At 42.2% G+C, this 17,005-nt stretch overlaps 1 protein-coding gene across 1 annotated transcript in view; it reads left to right on the top strand.

The window, feature by feature from the left end:
- The window catches only part of LOC120060937 (histone-lysine N-methyltransferase PRDM16-like), a 355,472-nt gene extending 344,349 nt beyond the window's left edge, over positions 1-11,123 (top strand). The window contains exons 15-16 of the mRNA XM_039010379.1: positions 4,199-4,432; positions 10,836-11,123. Of these exons, the coding sequence (XP_038866307.1) occupies positions 4,199-4,432; positions 10,836-10,848 (247 nt within the window). The 3' untranslated portion in view covers positions 10,849-11,123. The remainder of the gene's footprint in view (positions 1-4,198; positions 4,433-10,835) is intronic.
- Positions 11,124-17,005: the final 5,882 nt, after the last annotated feature.

Below are 17,005 nucleotides of genomic sequence, written 5' to 3'. Positions count from 1 at the left end.
TACAGGTGTTTGGAGCATTCCGATATGCCACAGCTGGTGAGGTGTCAGGTTCACCTCTGTACTTAAAGGGTGATTATTCCAACTCTGTGAAATGCTGCAGATCTGCACGCAGATGAGGTAGGAACACATATCCCACACAGAAGAGGTGGATAGAATTCGGCGGGTCAAGGTTTCCTTCTTCCTCCAAACTGCATGTGAGACAGGTTCCATGTACAAGACCGACAGAGAGGAAGAGAGAAAAAGAACACAGAACAGTTTAATTACCTGGTTATGGACACTTTTGCCAGGAATAAAGCTTCCTCGGACAGTGAACATCTGGCAATATCTACATTTTCAACCCCTTGATCAGCTCACACTCTGAAAGTAAAGAAAATTGCTTATTTTTTGTAAATATGAAAATAATAACTGAGATGAACGTTCAATCTAAAGCAGCAGATGTCATTTTCAGGATACGTCAATACAGCACAGAAAGCTTAACAGCAGACATGTTATTGTGGTTGTTCATTAGGTGATGGGAAATATGCAATATCTATACAAAATAATATACTCACCTTCCTTGAAAATCCATCTATACCACCAAATGAGACAATGTTGTATCTTGAAATAAAGCACTGGAATTAAAAGTGAAATGTTTCACCTATTAACCTGCTTCATTATTTATGTATTACCAGTTGATGAAGATCAACTCCAGTTTCATACATCATTGAATATTTGTCTTGGAATAAGTAAGATTAAAAAAGTTAAAATAACTTCTTAGATTTGATGGAGACATTATACATCTTAGTACCTTATCAATTTATGATTTGTATCATTGTGGACGAGAGACAGGGGTGCAGGAACAGAGTATTTCTGCAGAGCAATGCAACGAAGTTGGATCATTCCGGCAATGATACCTGCACCATCTACACGCTGCAAAGACTCTTCGCAATTGTACATGATGGCCCATTGCTCTGAGACTTCCTTTGACCATGCTAAAGCCTGCATGGGGCATCCTTGCCTTAATGGCCCTGACTTTCTGGTCTAACTCTTCATCTGACATATCAGAATTCCCTGACAGACATATTGTGTTCTTTCATCCTTCTGTAAACAAAGCTAACCGCTAACACTGTCATGAAGTATGATTATTTATCGACTATGAAACAAATAGGACATGGCCTGCTTATGAGTTGCCATGAAAAAAAGTTAGATGAATTCAACTGAAAATGGCGAGAACAGGCGTTCGTAGCTAAATGCTTTTGGTTAGCTTGAGAATAATAATTGCATGATTTATCATTCTACGGTATGTATGTATGTAATATAGTAGAATGTTATGAACCAACACTGAATCGTAGGAGCTAACTACTAGCTATGTAACGTTAGAAGTTGGACCGAAGAATGCCCAGTGCTGCTTACCTGAGATGCCATCATCACACAGTCCTTCTTCGTAGGTGTCCGCTATGACTTCCTTTATGTCGGAGAAAAAGGCTGAACAGTATTGGTTGTAGCCAAACTGACACTCAAAAAATTGTCAAAATGGAGGGTGGTTTATAGGGAAATTAAATTGGTTTTGTTTTCAAATACATTTTTTGTTCTCAAAATATTTTTGGGGAATAAAAAGCATAACGTTTTGCGCTCCAAATATTTGATTGCAAAACATTTTTTTTTACTTTGAAGCCTATTTTTTGTTTTCAGAACAATTCGTTTTGATCAAATTTTTGGGGGGGCTTTTGGCTCTCGGCAAAAAGACATCCATTTGTTGCAAGTTGAGGAGAGGGGCTAATAGCTGAATAGACTATTCAACCTTTACTAAAGAATAGTCTAATAGACAAGCTAGGTGTGAAACCCCCCCGTCCTATCACAGACCAGATTTGCCTTAACGACCAAGGGGGAGTTAGAGCACTGATTATGCTTTTGGGTCCCAATGCACTACTGTCTCTAACTGACTATGAATGGGCAATATAAACCAAAGAATAAACTGGAAATTGTGCATGACTTCAAATGAAACAAGCAGGAAGCAGGTTTCGAACCCTCAACCTTCTTGCCTGAAGTCCAGCGCGCTATCGACAGTGCACCAAAAGCATGCTTAAGCCGCAGAGTTGATAGAGCACATCTTCGCGGTAGCTTGCTACTCAATGTAATAAATAAATTACTTTTCAAATAAGTTACCTTACATGTTATGTTGGCTGACAATTTGTTAGCTACGCTGTCCTTAAGAACCACATACCGGTACATACTGCTGTAATGATATGCTATGTTAGCTATCTAATTACCCAACGTTTATTGACTTGGTTATTCCAGTCATTCTTAGCTTAGCTAAATGGTATAGTCGTTGTGCGTTCTCAATGGACATTCGGGTGATTTCGTAAATTCGCTCTGGCTATCTACGCCGATTTCAGAGCACTCTCGTCTGTGTACCAGAGCACAGATTAATGAATTTACGAGAGCTCAACACCCGTTGAATATGGCCGGTGTCAGTAAACGTCGGCAAAAAAGCCGAATTATTAAATTGTTTCCCGCAGCACAGTTAGTCACCAACGCTCTGGTTAACACGAAAACTGCCTAACCAGCTCTGCTAGGGTGAGTAAAATGGTCAGAGTGGTCTCACTTGTGTCTGGAAGTAGCTAGCAAGCTAGCCAACGTTAGCTTGAGTGCTTGACTGCCTCGGCCCGAACGTTCAGTGTGCGCTCCGAGAGCGAAACTTTCTGAATTTACCCAGAGGGTTTTGCATTTTTCATGGAATAGAAACACCATAATAATAATCAAATGAATTAAGCAAGTACCAGTCAAAATTTTGGACACACCTACTCATTCCAGGATGTTTCTATATTTTTACTATTTTCTACATTGTAGAATAAAAAACACATATGGAATCAGTTAAGAACTCATTCTTATTACAAGGACAGCCTACTCCTTCCTCCCCGTCGGGGGATTGAACCCCGGTCTTCCGCGTATCTGCAATATGGAAGACTATCAAATGCTTCTCAAAGATGCCCTCTGGTGGTCAAACTAGCAATAACTTGCAGTAACAGAAAAAACGGCTGAGAATGAAATGACATGCCACAGAATGCTGCAGCAGCACACAAGGTGTGCCGCAGTACGACAACTTTTAAAGGAGGAACCACCGTAGGCCGCTAACACAAACATACTGCTGATGTGTTTAGACTAAGTGACAAAATGGAGGGCTCTGCGTCAGAGCCGTGCTTGTCTCCCTACACCCCCCCCCCCCCCCCCCCCCCCTTACACACAGCCCATGCCAATTTGATTATAGGATATTTAATCTAGATTGATAAAGGAGAACAGCCCCCCCAGACACCCCTCTGTCCCACTTGCTCCCAGAAAGTACCCCGTCTAGTTTGATAAATGTCCATCTGCCCTCCGCTCTGTGGCAGTGGCTTCTCGGAGGGCTCACCCTGAGGAAATTACATCATGAGGCATTAAGCTGCGGAGACCAGGGGGCTTAAAAATGTGAAGGGCGGCAGGTTGCTGATGGCTTGTTTGCAGAGCAGACCCCCTCCCCACACACACACACACATCCACAGCCTCTAGAATTGGGGCCCGAGCGAGCCCTTTGAGCTTGGCCCTCTTGTCCAGTATGCTTCTTAGGAATTAGCCAGTTAATCATTCAGCTCCGTTTCTCGCCGATTGTCAACACGCATGTTTGTTTGCTTGGACTGGGGCTCTGCTCGCTGTCAACAGAGCTCCTGACAGCTTAGTTATGGCTCTGAAAAGTATGACTATTGACAGATAGACAAACAGCAGGGATGCCTGGCCAGTGGCCCACTGAGGCAGGTAGGGCAGTGGGCCTATAAATCCCAATCAAAGTCCTAATGGAGGTGAGGTGGGCTGGGGGAAGGCCCTCGTCCCCCCTGTCTCCTCTCCCTCATCTGCGCTCGTCTGGCCAAGACAGAATGGGTGGGAACAGTAAACAGTAAGTCTAAATTGGCTGGGTTTGATGACCAGTTCTTTCACATCAGTGCAGATGAAGGAAAGGAAGCACAGAGAGAAAACGGCCTTAGACTATTTGGATGCAAATTATATTGCTCCACAGATTACACCCAATGAGGGTTTCATATAAAACAAGACATTTTAAGGAGAAAATACTGGACATTTTGGGGTGTATAAATGAATGGAACACATTTTTGGAAACTATGAATAAAGAGCAAAATCAATACAATATATAAATGTACAGACACTGACCTCGCGGTTCTCGTTGTTGCAGGTCAGAACTTGCGGAGGAGGAGCGTCTGTCGAGCCACGGCCTGTCCAGCTCCCGGGGGCTAGAGGAGGAGGAGGGAGACGATGAAGAGGAGGAAGAAGGCAGCCTGACGGAGAAATCTCAGGACGAAGCGCCCGAATCCCCCTCCCCGATCAGCATGGTCACACCGGGGGCGTACGAAGACGAAGAGGAGGAGGAAGCCACACCGTTGGCTATAAGCTACGAACACACCCGCAGGTATGTCTTGTCTGGCAGAATAAAAGCTTTTTTACAGACACAAATTCCTGTCTAATAGACAACAGACATAGTTGCGGACACAACTACAGGTATGTTTTGCCTGTTACAGACTTCTGACCAAGTTAGACACAACTACCACCGTCAGACCCGCAGGTAGTGGTAGAATACAGACATACTGTAGGGACAGACACAACTACAGACAAAGTCATGCAGTCACATACAGCACCACCACACCTTCACAAACAAACCCACCCAATCACAACGGCCACCCCTGTCTCCTCCCATTCCAACTAACACGACTTATACAGTTTAATATAGCATGATCTGCCCTCTCTATGATGGCAGTACAATGAGTTCAATGAGAGATAGATGGTGATAAAGAGTGTTGGGATGCAGATAGAACTCTCACAGTCCCATTCCATTGCCACCTGTCTGTCTGTCTCTATCAGTGTCGGTCAGTGTTGTACCTGTCTCGAGACCACATATTGAGTGTCTCGGTCTTGTCTTGGTGTCAGGAAGATTTTACTTGGTCTTGACTCGGTCTCGGACAGCCAAGACCAGCGGAGTAAAAAATAAATAAAAAATAAAAAAGATCAGCTTCCATTCATTCATTTCATAAAACCGCTTCTCCAGGCAAAAAAAAAATACACGTTTCTACAGCTGCACCATTGAGAGCATCCTGACGGGTTGCATCACTGCCTGGTATGGCAACTGCTCGGAGTCTGACCGCAAGGCACTACAGAGGGTAATGCGTACAGCCCAGTACATCACCAAGGCCAAGCTTCCTGCCATCCAGGACCTCTATACCAGGCGGTGTCAGAGGAAAGCCCTAAAATTGTCAAAGACTCCAGCCAACCTAGTCATAGACTGTTCTCTCTGCTACCACACAGCAAGCGGTACCAGAGCGCCAAGTCTAGGTCCAAGAGGCTTCTAAACAGCTTCTACCTCCATGCCATAAGACTCCTGAACATCTAATCAAATGGCTACCCAGACTATTTGTATTCCCCCCCAATAACTCCACCTACATGTACATATTACTTCAATTACCTTGACTAACCAGTGACCCCACACATTGACACTGTACCGGTACCCCCTGTATATAGCCTCGCTATTGTTATTTTACTGCTGCTCTTTAATTATTTGTTACTTTTATTCATTTTTTTCCTTCCCTTTTTCTTTCTTAAAACTGTATTGTTGGTTAAGGGCTTGTAAGTAAGCATTTCACCTGTTGTATTCAGAGCATGTGACAAATAAAATTTGATTTGATTTGAAATACATACACTCCTTTCTTAACATGAATATCTTATCGTCTACTGAAACCTGGGATTCCTACTTTACCCGTAACATTACTGTATGTATATTTATTATGGATCTCCATTAGTTCCTGCCAAGGCAGCAGCTACTCTACCTGAGTTATACAATTTTAGAAATATGACAATACATTCAGATTTCACAACACACCACTAGGCTACCTGCCGCATGCCCCCTGCCCCATCTCCCCTTACTAATAGTGAGTGTGCAACTTTCCAACAATTTTCCCCACTCTTCCTTACCAGTGAGTCAAGGAAATTTGAACAAAGTTCGAAAATAGTTCTACAACTGTCCTTTACCTTAGTTGAAAACTATTTTCAAACTTTGTTCGAATTTCCTTGACTCACTGGTAAGGAAGAGTGGGGAAAATTGTTGGAAAGTTGCACACTCACTATTAGTAAGGTGAGATGCGGCAGGTAGCCTAGTGGTTAGAGCGTTGGGCCAGCAACTGAAAGGTTGCAAGATCAAATCCCTGAGCTGACAAGGTAAGAATCTGTCGTTCTGCCCCTGAACAAGGCAGTTAACCTACTAGGCTGTCATTGTAAATAAGAATGTGTTCTTAACTGACTTGCCTAGTTAAATAAAAAACCTGTTTGCGCAGTGTTGAGCCTATTGGGCCATCAGTGTGTAACAGGATCTTGATGCTGAATGGACAGCAAATTGTATTACCAGCACACTCAAGTATGTCAAAGAGTGCACTTTCTGTGAAACACAAAGGGCCAGTAGGCATTGTCTATACTCACTTCTTAATCCCTACTGTTGAGTATCAAAGAAATGATGCACAAAATAGCCTACACAATCGCAAAGCACATGAAATATATTCATGCGCACCGCACAAATAGCCTAGTTTCAGGAATAGCAGCAAGAGCAAAAGGTTGTAGCATCAAAAGATTGTAGCATGGAGCAGCTCACTGAAGAATGACATCGGTAGCTGGTAGGTAGGAAAGATTTTCAACTTATATCTACCAGTAAACGCTAGCTAAGGCAACAATGGGTATGCAAAGCTATTGAAGGAAATGCACCCTGTGTGAAAAGTCCTATGTTTTCCTATAGATTTTTCAGATGTACACTCTCAAAATTACCCCAAAACAATTATTATAATAATCCTTAAACCACTTAAAAATATATATTTTTGAAGGGTGTAGTTGCCCTTTAATTCAATTGAGCAAAACAAATGCCCTCCCCATTGATACAAATCAGCATTATATCATTCTATCAGGTCGGCCTACATTATGTTCAACATTTAATTGGGAAGGGTTTTTGGGAAAGCCCTTCCAAAACCAAGACGATAGACCAACCTTTTTCATACAGGACACACTTCTCCAGGCACCACTACACCACTGCATAGGGCCGATGGAAAGACAGCAGTCACACACAGCATGATGTTAAAGCATCACTACACCACTGCATAGGGCCAATGGAAAGACAGCAGTCACACACAGCATGATGTTAAAGCACCACTACATAGGGCCGATGGAAAGACAGCAGTCACACACAGCATGATGTTAAAGCATCACTACACCACTGCATAGGGCCAATGGAAAGACAGCAGTCACACACAGCATGATGTTAAAGCATCACTACACCACTGCATAGGGCCAATGGAAAGACAGCAGTCACACACAGCATGATGTTAAAGCACCACTACACCACTGCATAGGGCCGATGGAGAGACAGCAGTCACACACAGCATGATGTTAAAGCATCACTACACCACTGCATAGGCCGATGGAAAGACAGCAGTCACACACAGCATGATGTTAAAGCACCACTACACCACTGCATAGGGCCGATGGAGAGACAGCAGTCACACACAGCATGATGTTAAAGCATCACTACACCACTGCATAGGGCCGATGGAGAGACAGCAGTCACACACAGCATGATGTTAAAGCACCACTACACCACTGCATAGGGCCGATGGAGAGACAGCAGTCACACACAGCATGATGTTAAAGCACCACTACACCACTGCATAGGGCCGATGGAAAGACAGCAGTCACACACAGCATGGTGTTAAAGGATAAGCAAAATACGCCAGTAGGTCACAATCATAAGAATACAAAAACACAACCATTAGGCTAGCCATTTCCCAATACAAAAACACAACCATTAGGCTAGCCATTTCCCAATACAAAAACACAACCATTAGGCTAGCCATTTCCCAATACAAAAACACAACCATTAGGCTAGCCATTTCCCAATACAAAAACACAACCATTAGGCTAGCCATTTCCCAATACAAAAACACAACCATTAGGCTAGCCATTTCCCAATACAAAAACACAACCATTAGGCTAGCCATTTCCCAATACAAAAACACAACCATTAGGCTAGCCATTTCCCAATACAAAAACACAACCATTAGGCTAGCCATTTCCCAATACAAAAACACAACCATTAGGCTAGCCATTTCCCAATACAAAAACACAACCATTAGGCTAGCCATTTCCCAATACAAAAACACAACCATTAGGCTAACCATTTCCCAATTCAAATGTACAACCATTAGGCTAACCATTTCCCAATACAAAAACACAACCATTAGGCTAACCATTTCCCAATTCAAATGTACAACCATTAGGCTAACCATTTCCCAGTTCAAATGTACCGTCATTAGGGTAGCCATTTCCCAATACAAAAACACGACCATTAGGCTAGCCATTTCCCAATTCAAATGTACAACCATTAGGCTAGCCATTTCCCAATTCAAATGTACAACCATTAGGCTAACCATTTCCCAATTCAAATGTACAACCATTAGGCTAATCATTTCCCAATTCAAATGTACAACCATTACTTAACATTGTGTTTAGCACACAAAGTAACCGGTGATGTAAAGTTTAAATGCAACAATGTTTCACACACGTAAGTTATTTTCAAAGAGATGGCTAACAACAGCATGCGAGCTGCAATAAACAACTCAGTTCCATTCACCAGATGATGATCATTTGAAATGTAACTTCTTGTTGAAAGTTATTCTTGAAAAGGTACAAGCTAACAAATTAGCAACAACACCTTTTTGATAACAGCTGCTGCAAACTAGCCTACAACAAAAATTAGCTAGGTAGACCGTGGGGAAACTATTGCTCGCTATTGGAGAGTGGCCTGTTGGCCTTTGAGAAAGCAAATGTTTCCATACGTTTTTGTAAAAATGGTCCCACCCTTTGCAAGTCAATGTGATTGGTTGATTCCACTGTCACTCCAAAATGTTGCCCTAAAACAGTAAAATGGCAGATGCCTTCTATCAAGCATCTGATGGCCTAGCCAATGGCTGAATTAGCTAGCTAGACTTATTTCCCCAGAAACCACCAAAGAAAATTCCTGATTAGATATTTTTTCTCTTCGGTGTTAACCCTTTACTTCCTAACTAAAACTGAATAGATTGATTCAGAACATAATTGAAAATAATAATATCATTATTATTATTTGTAGTATTTTATAAAGCCTTTCACTGAAAGCAGTGTTCCCCACTGTGTTTGGGTTAGTAATACTTTGTAGAGTGGCTCTATTTGCCTTCAGCATACATTTTTTCACCATTCTGGATGTCTAAAGAATTCATATGTTCTTCTGAAATATTATCACAGAAATACTGGTGTCGGTACTTTACCATCTCTCACCACACTGAGAATGGTTAGCTCCTTGGTTAAGCATTTTAGTGCCGGCTTTCCCTTTTGATGCACAAAACCGGTGAGGAAAACCATCATGCCCTTTGCAGGTTCTCTAGTGGGGTTTCAGTCAAGTTGGTTTTCAGCGGTAGTAGTGTGAACTGTTTTCAGACAACAACTCCATACCATCTATCCCATTCGTCCGTCTCCATCCATCCGTCCATCCATCTGTCCCCCATGCATGCACCATCGAAAGTCCATCCATCGAGTTACAAGATAGTATTGGTTAGGCTAACTGAGGGCAACCCCCCCTCCCTCACTGCGCCTTCCCCTTCCTCCTCCACAACCTCTCCTTCCCCCGTCCCTCTCTTTATCCCTCCCTCCCCCTGTCTTCTCTCTTTACTTACTCCGTCATCCCCTCTCCTCTCACCTTACCCCTCCCCTTTATCCTGCCTCCCTGCTCTTCCCCTCCCCTTCCCCCGGTGCTGCTGCAGGTGTATAGAGGAGGACGGTGGGCTGTTAGACCTGGAGGCCCTACCCAGCTTCCCCAACGGTCTGGACCTGCATAAGTCCAACAACGGCGAGGAGCCCCCCTTTGATGTTAAAGTCATTTTTAACACCGCCTCACTCGAGTCAGAAGCCCTGAAAGAGACTCTGTACAGACATGCTAAAACTCAGGTAGGTGGACTCCCGTATAAAAAGAGAGAGGGAAGGGGGATACCTATTCCATTGTACAACGGAATGCATTCAACTCAAATGTGTCTTCCGCATTTAACCCAACCCCTCTGAATCAGAGAGGTATGGGTGGCTGCCTTAATCGACATCCTCATCTTCCGCGCCCGGGGAACAGTGGGTTAACTGCCTTGCTCAGGGGCAGAACTACAGATTTTTACCTTGTCAGCACTGGAATTGAATTCAGCAATCTTTCGGTTACTGGCCCAACAGTAACCGATTACTGTTGATCGGTTACTGGCTCTAACCACTAGGCTACCAGAATGGAGGCAGCAAGTGGCAAATCATTTTGAACATCCGTCCAAAAGCTTGAGTTCGGTAGGGGGAAATACAAAAAGGAAAATGCATGACAACCAGGCCAAAACACAATGCCAGGTTGTTCAATGTGGCTTTATGGAGTGTCGCGATGAAAGTCAGTGAATAACAACCAGTATTTAATCTCGTTGACATGCTCTCCCCTCTCTTAGCTTACCTACTAACTGAGCTATTAACTCTCTCCCTCTTTTCTAAACCTCTCATCTAACTACTCCCCAATCAGCAGCATCACAGTGCTCTCTCACCTTTGACCTCTTGCATGCCAAGGCATGTTGCAACGGGCAAAGTGACGCTCCTAATCCGAGACGGAACAGCTCTTGGGTTTTATTGACAACAATGACACCCACGTTTGATTGGCTGACAATTAACGCGGAGACTCACAAAACGGTTTCTGAACAACGGTGGTGTCTTTTTTGTTGTTTCTCTGTCTCCTCCAGGCTTATGCAATGATGCTGTCTCTGTCGGAGAACAGCCCTTTGCACGCGTCCTCCCAGAACGCACTGGATGCCTGGCTGAGCATGGGAAGGGGCCTGTCCGAGACGAGCAGCTTTTACCCACTCTGCCACATCTAAGAGAGTTAGGAGGAGGGATGAAGCCTACTGCGGAGGAGAACTCAACATCACATAGTCCTGGCCTGAGAAGAGACAGGATTTGTGGCTCCTGCCCTTCTGTGTGTGTGTGTGTGTGTGTGTGTGTGTGTGTGTGTGTGTGTGTGTGTGTGTGTGTGTGTGTGTGTGTGTGTGTGTGTGTGTGTGTGTGTGTGTGTGTGTGTGTGTGTGTGTGTATATATATGTGTTTGTTTGTGTGCACGCCCACATTCGTGCGTGTGTGTGTGTGTTTGTGCGTGTGAGTGTGTACGAGGGGCCTCTTAGATAGACACTCGCAGGCAGAGATCAAGGTAGCACTGCTCCGCCCCTGTCGAGGGGTGAAGGACATCCCAGGAAGGACCACCCCACTCCATTCCAGCGAAGCCCTCTTGACCTCTCAGAGACAGTCAAGTTTGAGTATGCCACTGCATTACTAGGGGAGCAAAATGTCTATTCTACACAGTCTACCACAGCAATTTCTCAATAGCTTCATATACAGTGACAGTAGGTCTGGAATATGTGCATTGCATGTCCATAGGGGGGCGCTCTTCTCACTCGGTGGGAGGAGCAAAAGTATCAACACATAATGGCGGTGTAGTAGCTCGTTCACCCACCCACCCCCGTCCTCCTCATCTGATCAAATGACTTCACGCTCTTCTTTCCTGTTTGAAATCAGTAATACCACAATGCTAAATGTTACAGCAGGAAACGGCACTCTGGTTTATGAAGAAAGTACAGGATGATGATGTCATGGAGATTGACCCACCCCCAACATATAATGTCCATTGCAGAGGACAAAGTCTGGACTTCAACAGTTATCTGGTGAGCAAGAGGTTTTAAATTGACGTCCATTGATTAGAGTAGGGGGAAATGTATTTTCCCCTCTTTTTCTCCTCTGTTAACTTGATTCCATTTTGTGTTTTGCTTTTTGATAAACAATATTGTCTCTTTTTAGGCACCTCCATGCTCAAATGTTAATATAAATATATAAATGGTGAAGGACCAAAATTGTATGATATTGTTGTATGATGTACAAAATAACCTGGACGTTCATAGCAAGAGTGGTATGTGCCAAATAACCCGACAAGCATTTCTTTTTCAAGGGGTTTTCATAGCTGTCAAAGTTGATGTGATTACCTTCTTCTATATTTAATTTAAAGACTGGGTGGATTCTATTTATTTGGGTAAACATTTTGGGGTCACGATTGGAGACAAGTGACAAATGAAAAAGTATTTTTCTCTCTCTTTTACTTGTTGTTGAAGGGATGAAATTGAATCGAAATGCAAGCGAGATTGTGAGTCTCGGTTCCAATGTTTTTTTGTGTCAAGACCAGTGTGCCAAATTGGAAAGAAACCATGAAATCAGATGCTTTTATTTATAGTGACATGGTAGTTCTAGATTGTTTAGATCAGTGGTTCCCAACCAGGGGTACTAGGACCCCTGGGGGGTACTTGGTCTATCCACAGGGGGTACTTGAGAAGACCATGGGCCTACTGGTAAAATGCACATGAGGGGGTACTTCAGGGGTACTCCGGCCAGAGCAAAATTCAGTCGGTGGTACAATAACTGAAAAAGGTTGGGAACCACTGATTCAGATCATGTTTGCAATGTTGTGTCTATCGTGAGGTTTGATGATTCTCGCTTCAGTTGAAAAACATTTCAACCAGTATGCTGAGTGTTTTGTGTTCAAGGTGGTTGAATTTTTACTTTGGCTATTTTGGAAATTGCAGCCTTTACTATGATTGTCATGTGATTTGATGCCAGGGCGTTGTATTGTTAGCTTGTAATTGATCCTAAGTTTGAGCAAATCCGTTTTACTCCACAATAAATCCCATCAACATGTAAACTTAATCAGTTTATCAGTGCTCCGATTCTGCGTGAATGGTTTCATTTTGTAGGGATTCTTATTTTTAAATGTGACCATGTGGTTTTAGAAAAGAACATCTCAGAATGCCCATCATAGATAAAATAGACATTATTTGTCAGATAGTGTCCAACTACAGTGTACCATGCCATCATATTTCCACTCTTTAGTTGAAGGGTCTGTGCTATCCGGGATCCTTGGGACGTCCCTACCCCATTGAAATTGAAATGTAAAATGGTTAAGGTAAGGGTTAGGTAAGGGTTATGGTTATAGGTTAAGGTAGAAGTTAGGGTTTAGGGTATGGACGTCCCAAGGATTCCGGAATAGCACTGACCTTACTTGAAGTAGCTTTACTCTCAGGGTCAAATGGTTCTGTAAGTAGTATTGACTCTAGTGACTTGCCTAGTAAAAAAAAAAAATTTTTAAATAGCTTGATGGTTCACCCCTTACTTCAGCTGTGTCTGAGATGTATTTATTGTCTGTAAGGGGGTTTTAACACCCAGCATAACACATTTACTGTACTGTGAGGAGTAAACGTGGCTGGCCTCACTTAAAACAATGATGACCTTGGGAAGAAATCTAGATCTAACTGAAGCACTGTAATCCTTTGTTTTGTCAGCAGGTGGCAGGGTCATACTAGTTCTGCTGCATAAATCCTCTTAAGGATCCACCACTTTTTAAAAACATTTTTGCCTAAAATGACATACCCAAATCTAACTGCCTGTAGCTCAGGCCCTGAAGTAAGGATATTCATATTCTTGATACCATTTGAAAGGAAACACTTTGAAGTTTGTGGAATTGTACTACTGTAATAAGTGTGCGCTGTTATGGATCCACATTGAAGTCAAAGGTCACATTGCCAGCTTTTGATAGGATCTGGCAATATTGGTCACTTCAGAATCCGGTTGCTGTTCTTCCCCCATTGTTACAGGAAAAAGTACAAAATAATATGGTTTATTTTTAACTGTATAGACAGGTTGTTTGTTCAGAAATAAAACCGCTGTGTTCGTAACTATGGGGCCAAACAGGGGATGGCTTAGATTGTTGACAACATGTAAACTATATGTCGTCTCCAACGTTTATTGAAAACATAAATACATTTGCACAATGAGCAATTGTTGTCTCTCAAATACATAGTTACAGTTGTTGGTTAACTAGCTAGCACATTTTTTGCCATATTAACATTAGAAGTGACATCAATCAAAACACCTCAAACAAAGACATGGTATCAAGAACGAAGTAAAACTAGCTGAAACGAGTCACCCACGATTCACCACATGTCAGCTTCTCGTTGCTAGCTAGCTATGTGGCCATCCAGAATCACAACACACAGACGTCTGCCCCATTAAGGTGCGCTCATCGTTTTCATTATGTTTTCAGCAAACCAGTCTATAGTATTTTAATAACAAACAATGTTGCATCATGTCCGAAAAATTCAATGAAAAAAAAATTGATTAAATGGATGGTGCTCGTTTCATTTGAATCTGAGTTGTATCACCTCTGTTATGTTTATTAAAAATATAAATTGTGCATGACGTGTTTAGCAGTCATAATGATGTCCATTTGTGAAATGTGTATCTTAAATTTAAAAATGAAATGTAAACAAAAATGAATCCGTAGATGCACTTATTGTACGTGGTTTGGTTAGTAGGTTTGACTTCAAACCCTTACAAATGTATTGGGCAAGTGGTTCTTAAATGATTACAAAAAAGCTTGTGGCAGAGAGATGTAATTTTTTTTAAATGAAAGGATTGTAGAATAATATTGAACAATTCTGAAATTGCAGTTTTTTTAATGCTTGTGATTATTGAAGAAGTGTAATGGAAATTATATGATTCTGATGTTAATTCTGTAGAATAGAAATGTATACCAAATGTAATCTTTCCAATGTTATGAAGAATTTATACATGAAATTGATATGCAATAAAACCTGTGTGCTTTTTATATGAAATGTCCCTTGCATTTGTCATGTAGCCTTCAATGAACCTCAAATGACCCAATTGCTCTTTCTCTCTATCTCTCTTTTTTCTCTGCATTGCCAAAATTGTCCTGGGCCAAATTTGTGTATGGCTTAGAAAGCAATGGACAGATAGTGAACTATTTAGATGATAAATGAATAGGCCTACCCCGCCCACTTGCCATGATTCTCAAATCATGCATACAACCACTTTAAAGGGCCAATCTGCGATTGGTACATCCTGTTAAATGAATGATATATACCCATTGATTCTTGAAGAATTTTACTTGTAAATGCCTAATGATTTTAGTTCACCCGTCGTACAGCATCAGAACGCAAAATGCTTTTTGTACTCCATTGTTCGTAAAAAAATAACTGTAAATCTACACTGCATAGCGAAGTGTCGTTCGAATGTCACGTGTTGAAAAATACTGAACATAATGTTTGATTTGATTGAGATGTTTTAGGATCCCCATTAGCCGACGCCAATGGCAACAACTAGTCTTACTGGGGTCCGACACAAGACAAAACTTACAATATGGACAAAATACTTTACAATTGACATGCATTTAAAAACACAAATACTGTACATAAACACAAGTAGGTCACATGGGGGACAGGGGTTGTGCCTTTGCTTTAGTCATTTTTTGTAAACAGGGTTGCAGTTCACTTGCGCCATATGAGATGGAAGGGAGTTCCATGCACTCATGGCTCTTTGTAATACTGTACATTTCCTTGAATTTGTTCTGGACCTGGGGACTGTGAAAAGACTCCAGGTGGCATGTTTGGTGGGGTAAGTGTAAGTGTCAGCGCTGTGCGTAAGTTGACTATGAAAACGTTTGGAATTTTTCAATAAAAGGCGGCGCATCTCTTGTTTTCGAATTGGAGGACTGCACCCTCCCTCTTTGAGCAGCGTCACTCAGAGGCATGGTCATCTTCTTCTGAGCGCAATCAACAGAGGCGGTTACCGATTACCGGGTTTCTGCTTGACAAGTAGCTAGCTAATGTTAGCTGCGATGGCTGTAAATGGAGAATCTGGGTTAGCTTTATGTTATCTAAATTATATGGCTGTCTTGATAAATAACTAAGATGTACATGGTATTTATGATCTAAAACTAGTCAAGATATTGACATAAACGTGTATTTTTGAGAGTTATGATCATTTAGAACCTACTTACATTTTACACATTGTTTTCTTGGGGCGGCTAGCGAACGTTTCTTGTGCATTTCTCTGTTTGAGAGTGAAATAACTGTAAAGGCGCTCAGCTGTAACGTAAGCAGCTGTAATGGTGCTCGGCTGTATAGTTGCCTCACATTTTTGAGACGTACAAGTAACTAACGTTATTACAGAACATTACTGAAACAATATTAGCTAGCTAGTTAACATTATGTAGCTTGGTAGAGAGTTGACAAGTTAGCTCACTAGCTAGGCTTTGTGACATACATTAGCAAGCTAGATATGTGATATAATAAATGGGACATGCGTGAAATAGAAATGTAATTTCTCATCTTCTAGTTATGAAAAGGCCCCACCAGTCCACTCCAATGGAAGTGTTACCTCTGCCTGCTTTATCAAGCATTGGAGTGGCATCCAACACCACACTGTCAGATAGCTAAGAACACCTGCTTCATTTCAATAGGAGAATAGCTAGGTACCTTTTTCCTATTCCTTTCAATGATGGGTAGTGTGAACTTTGTGTGCATCATTTATGGTTGGTTTCTGTGTACCTCTCTTTGAGCCTGCCTTCTTTGAGTGGCCTGTGTGTAGGTTTACCTCTCTTTGAGCCTGCCTTCTTTGAGTGGCCTGTGTGTAGGTTTACCTCTCTTTGAGCCTGCCTTCTTTGAGTGGCCTGTGTGTAGGTTTACCTCTCTTTGAGCCTGCCTTCTTTGAGTGGCCTGTGTGTAGGTGTATCTCTCTTTGAGCCTGCCTTCTTTGAGTGGCCTGTGTGTAGGTTTATCTATCTGGCACTGTCATGTCTCCCTCTCTACTATTCAAAATGTTTGCCAGTAATGAAGATACTATATGCTTGGAGTATAACCAACTGTCTTTTTCTAAAGGGGGGATGAGTTTCTGAAGGAGCCTGGAGTTGTTGAACTAGATGGGAGCACCATGGAGGCAACAAATGGCGAAAACAGGCAACAAGGTTTTTTCCGTAAACTATTCCCAGACATTATCACCCTATTGTGTATTGCAATGT

The sequence above is a fragment of the Salvelinus namaycush genome, chromosome 16, assembly GCF_016432855.1.
Source record: "Salvelinus namaycush isolate Seneca chromosome 16, SaNama_1.0, whole genome shotgun sequence".
Taxonomy (NCBI): domain Eukaryota; kingdom Metazoa; phylum Chordata; class Actinopteri; order Salmoniformes; family Salmonidae; genus Salvelinus; species Salvelinus namaycush.
Note: the sequence above shows the minus strand (reverse complement) of the source record. Positions and strands in the feature narration are given on the sequence as shown.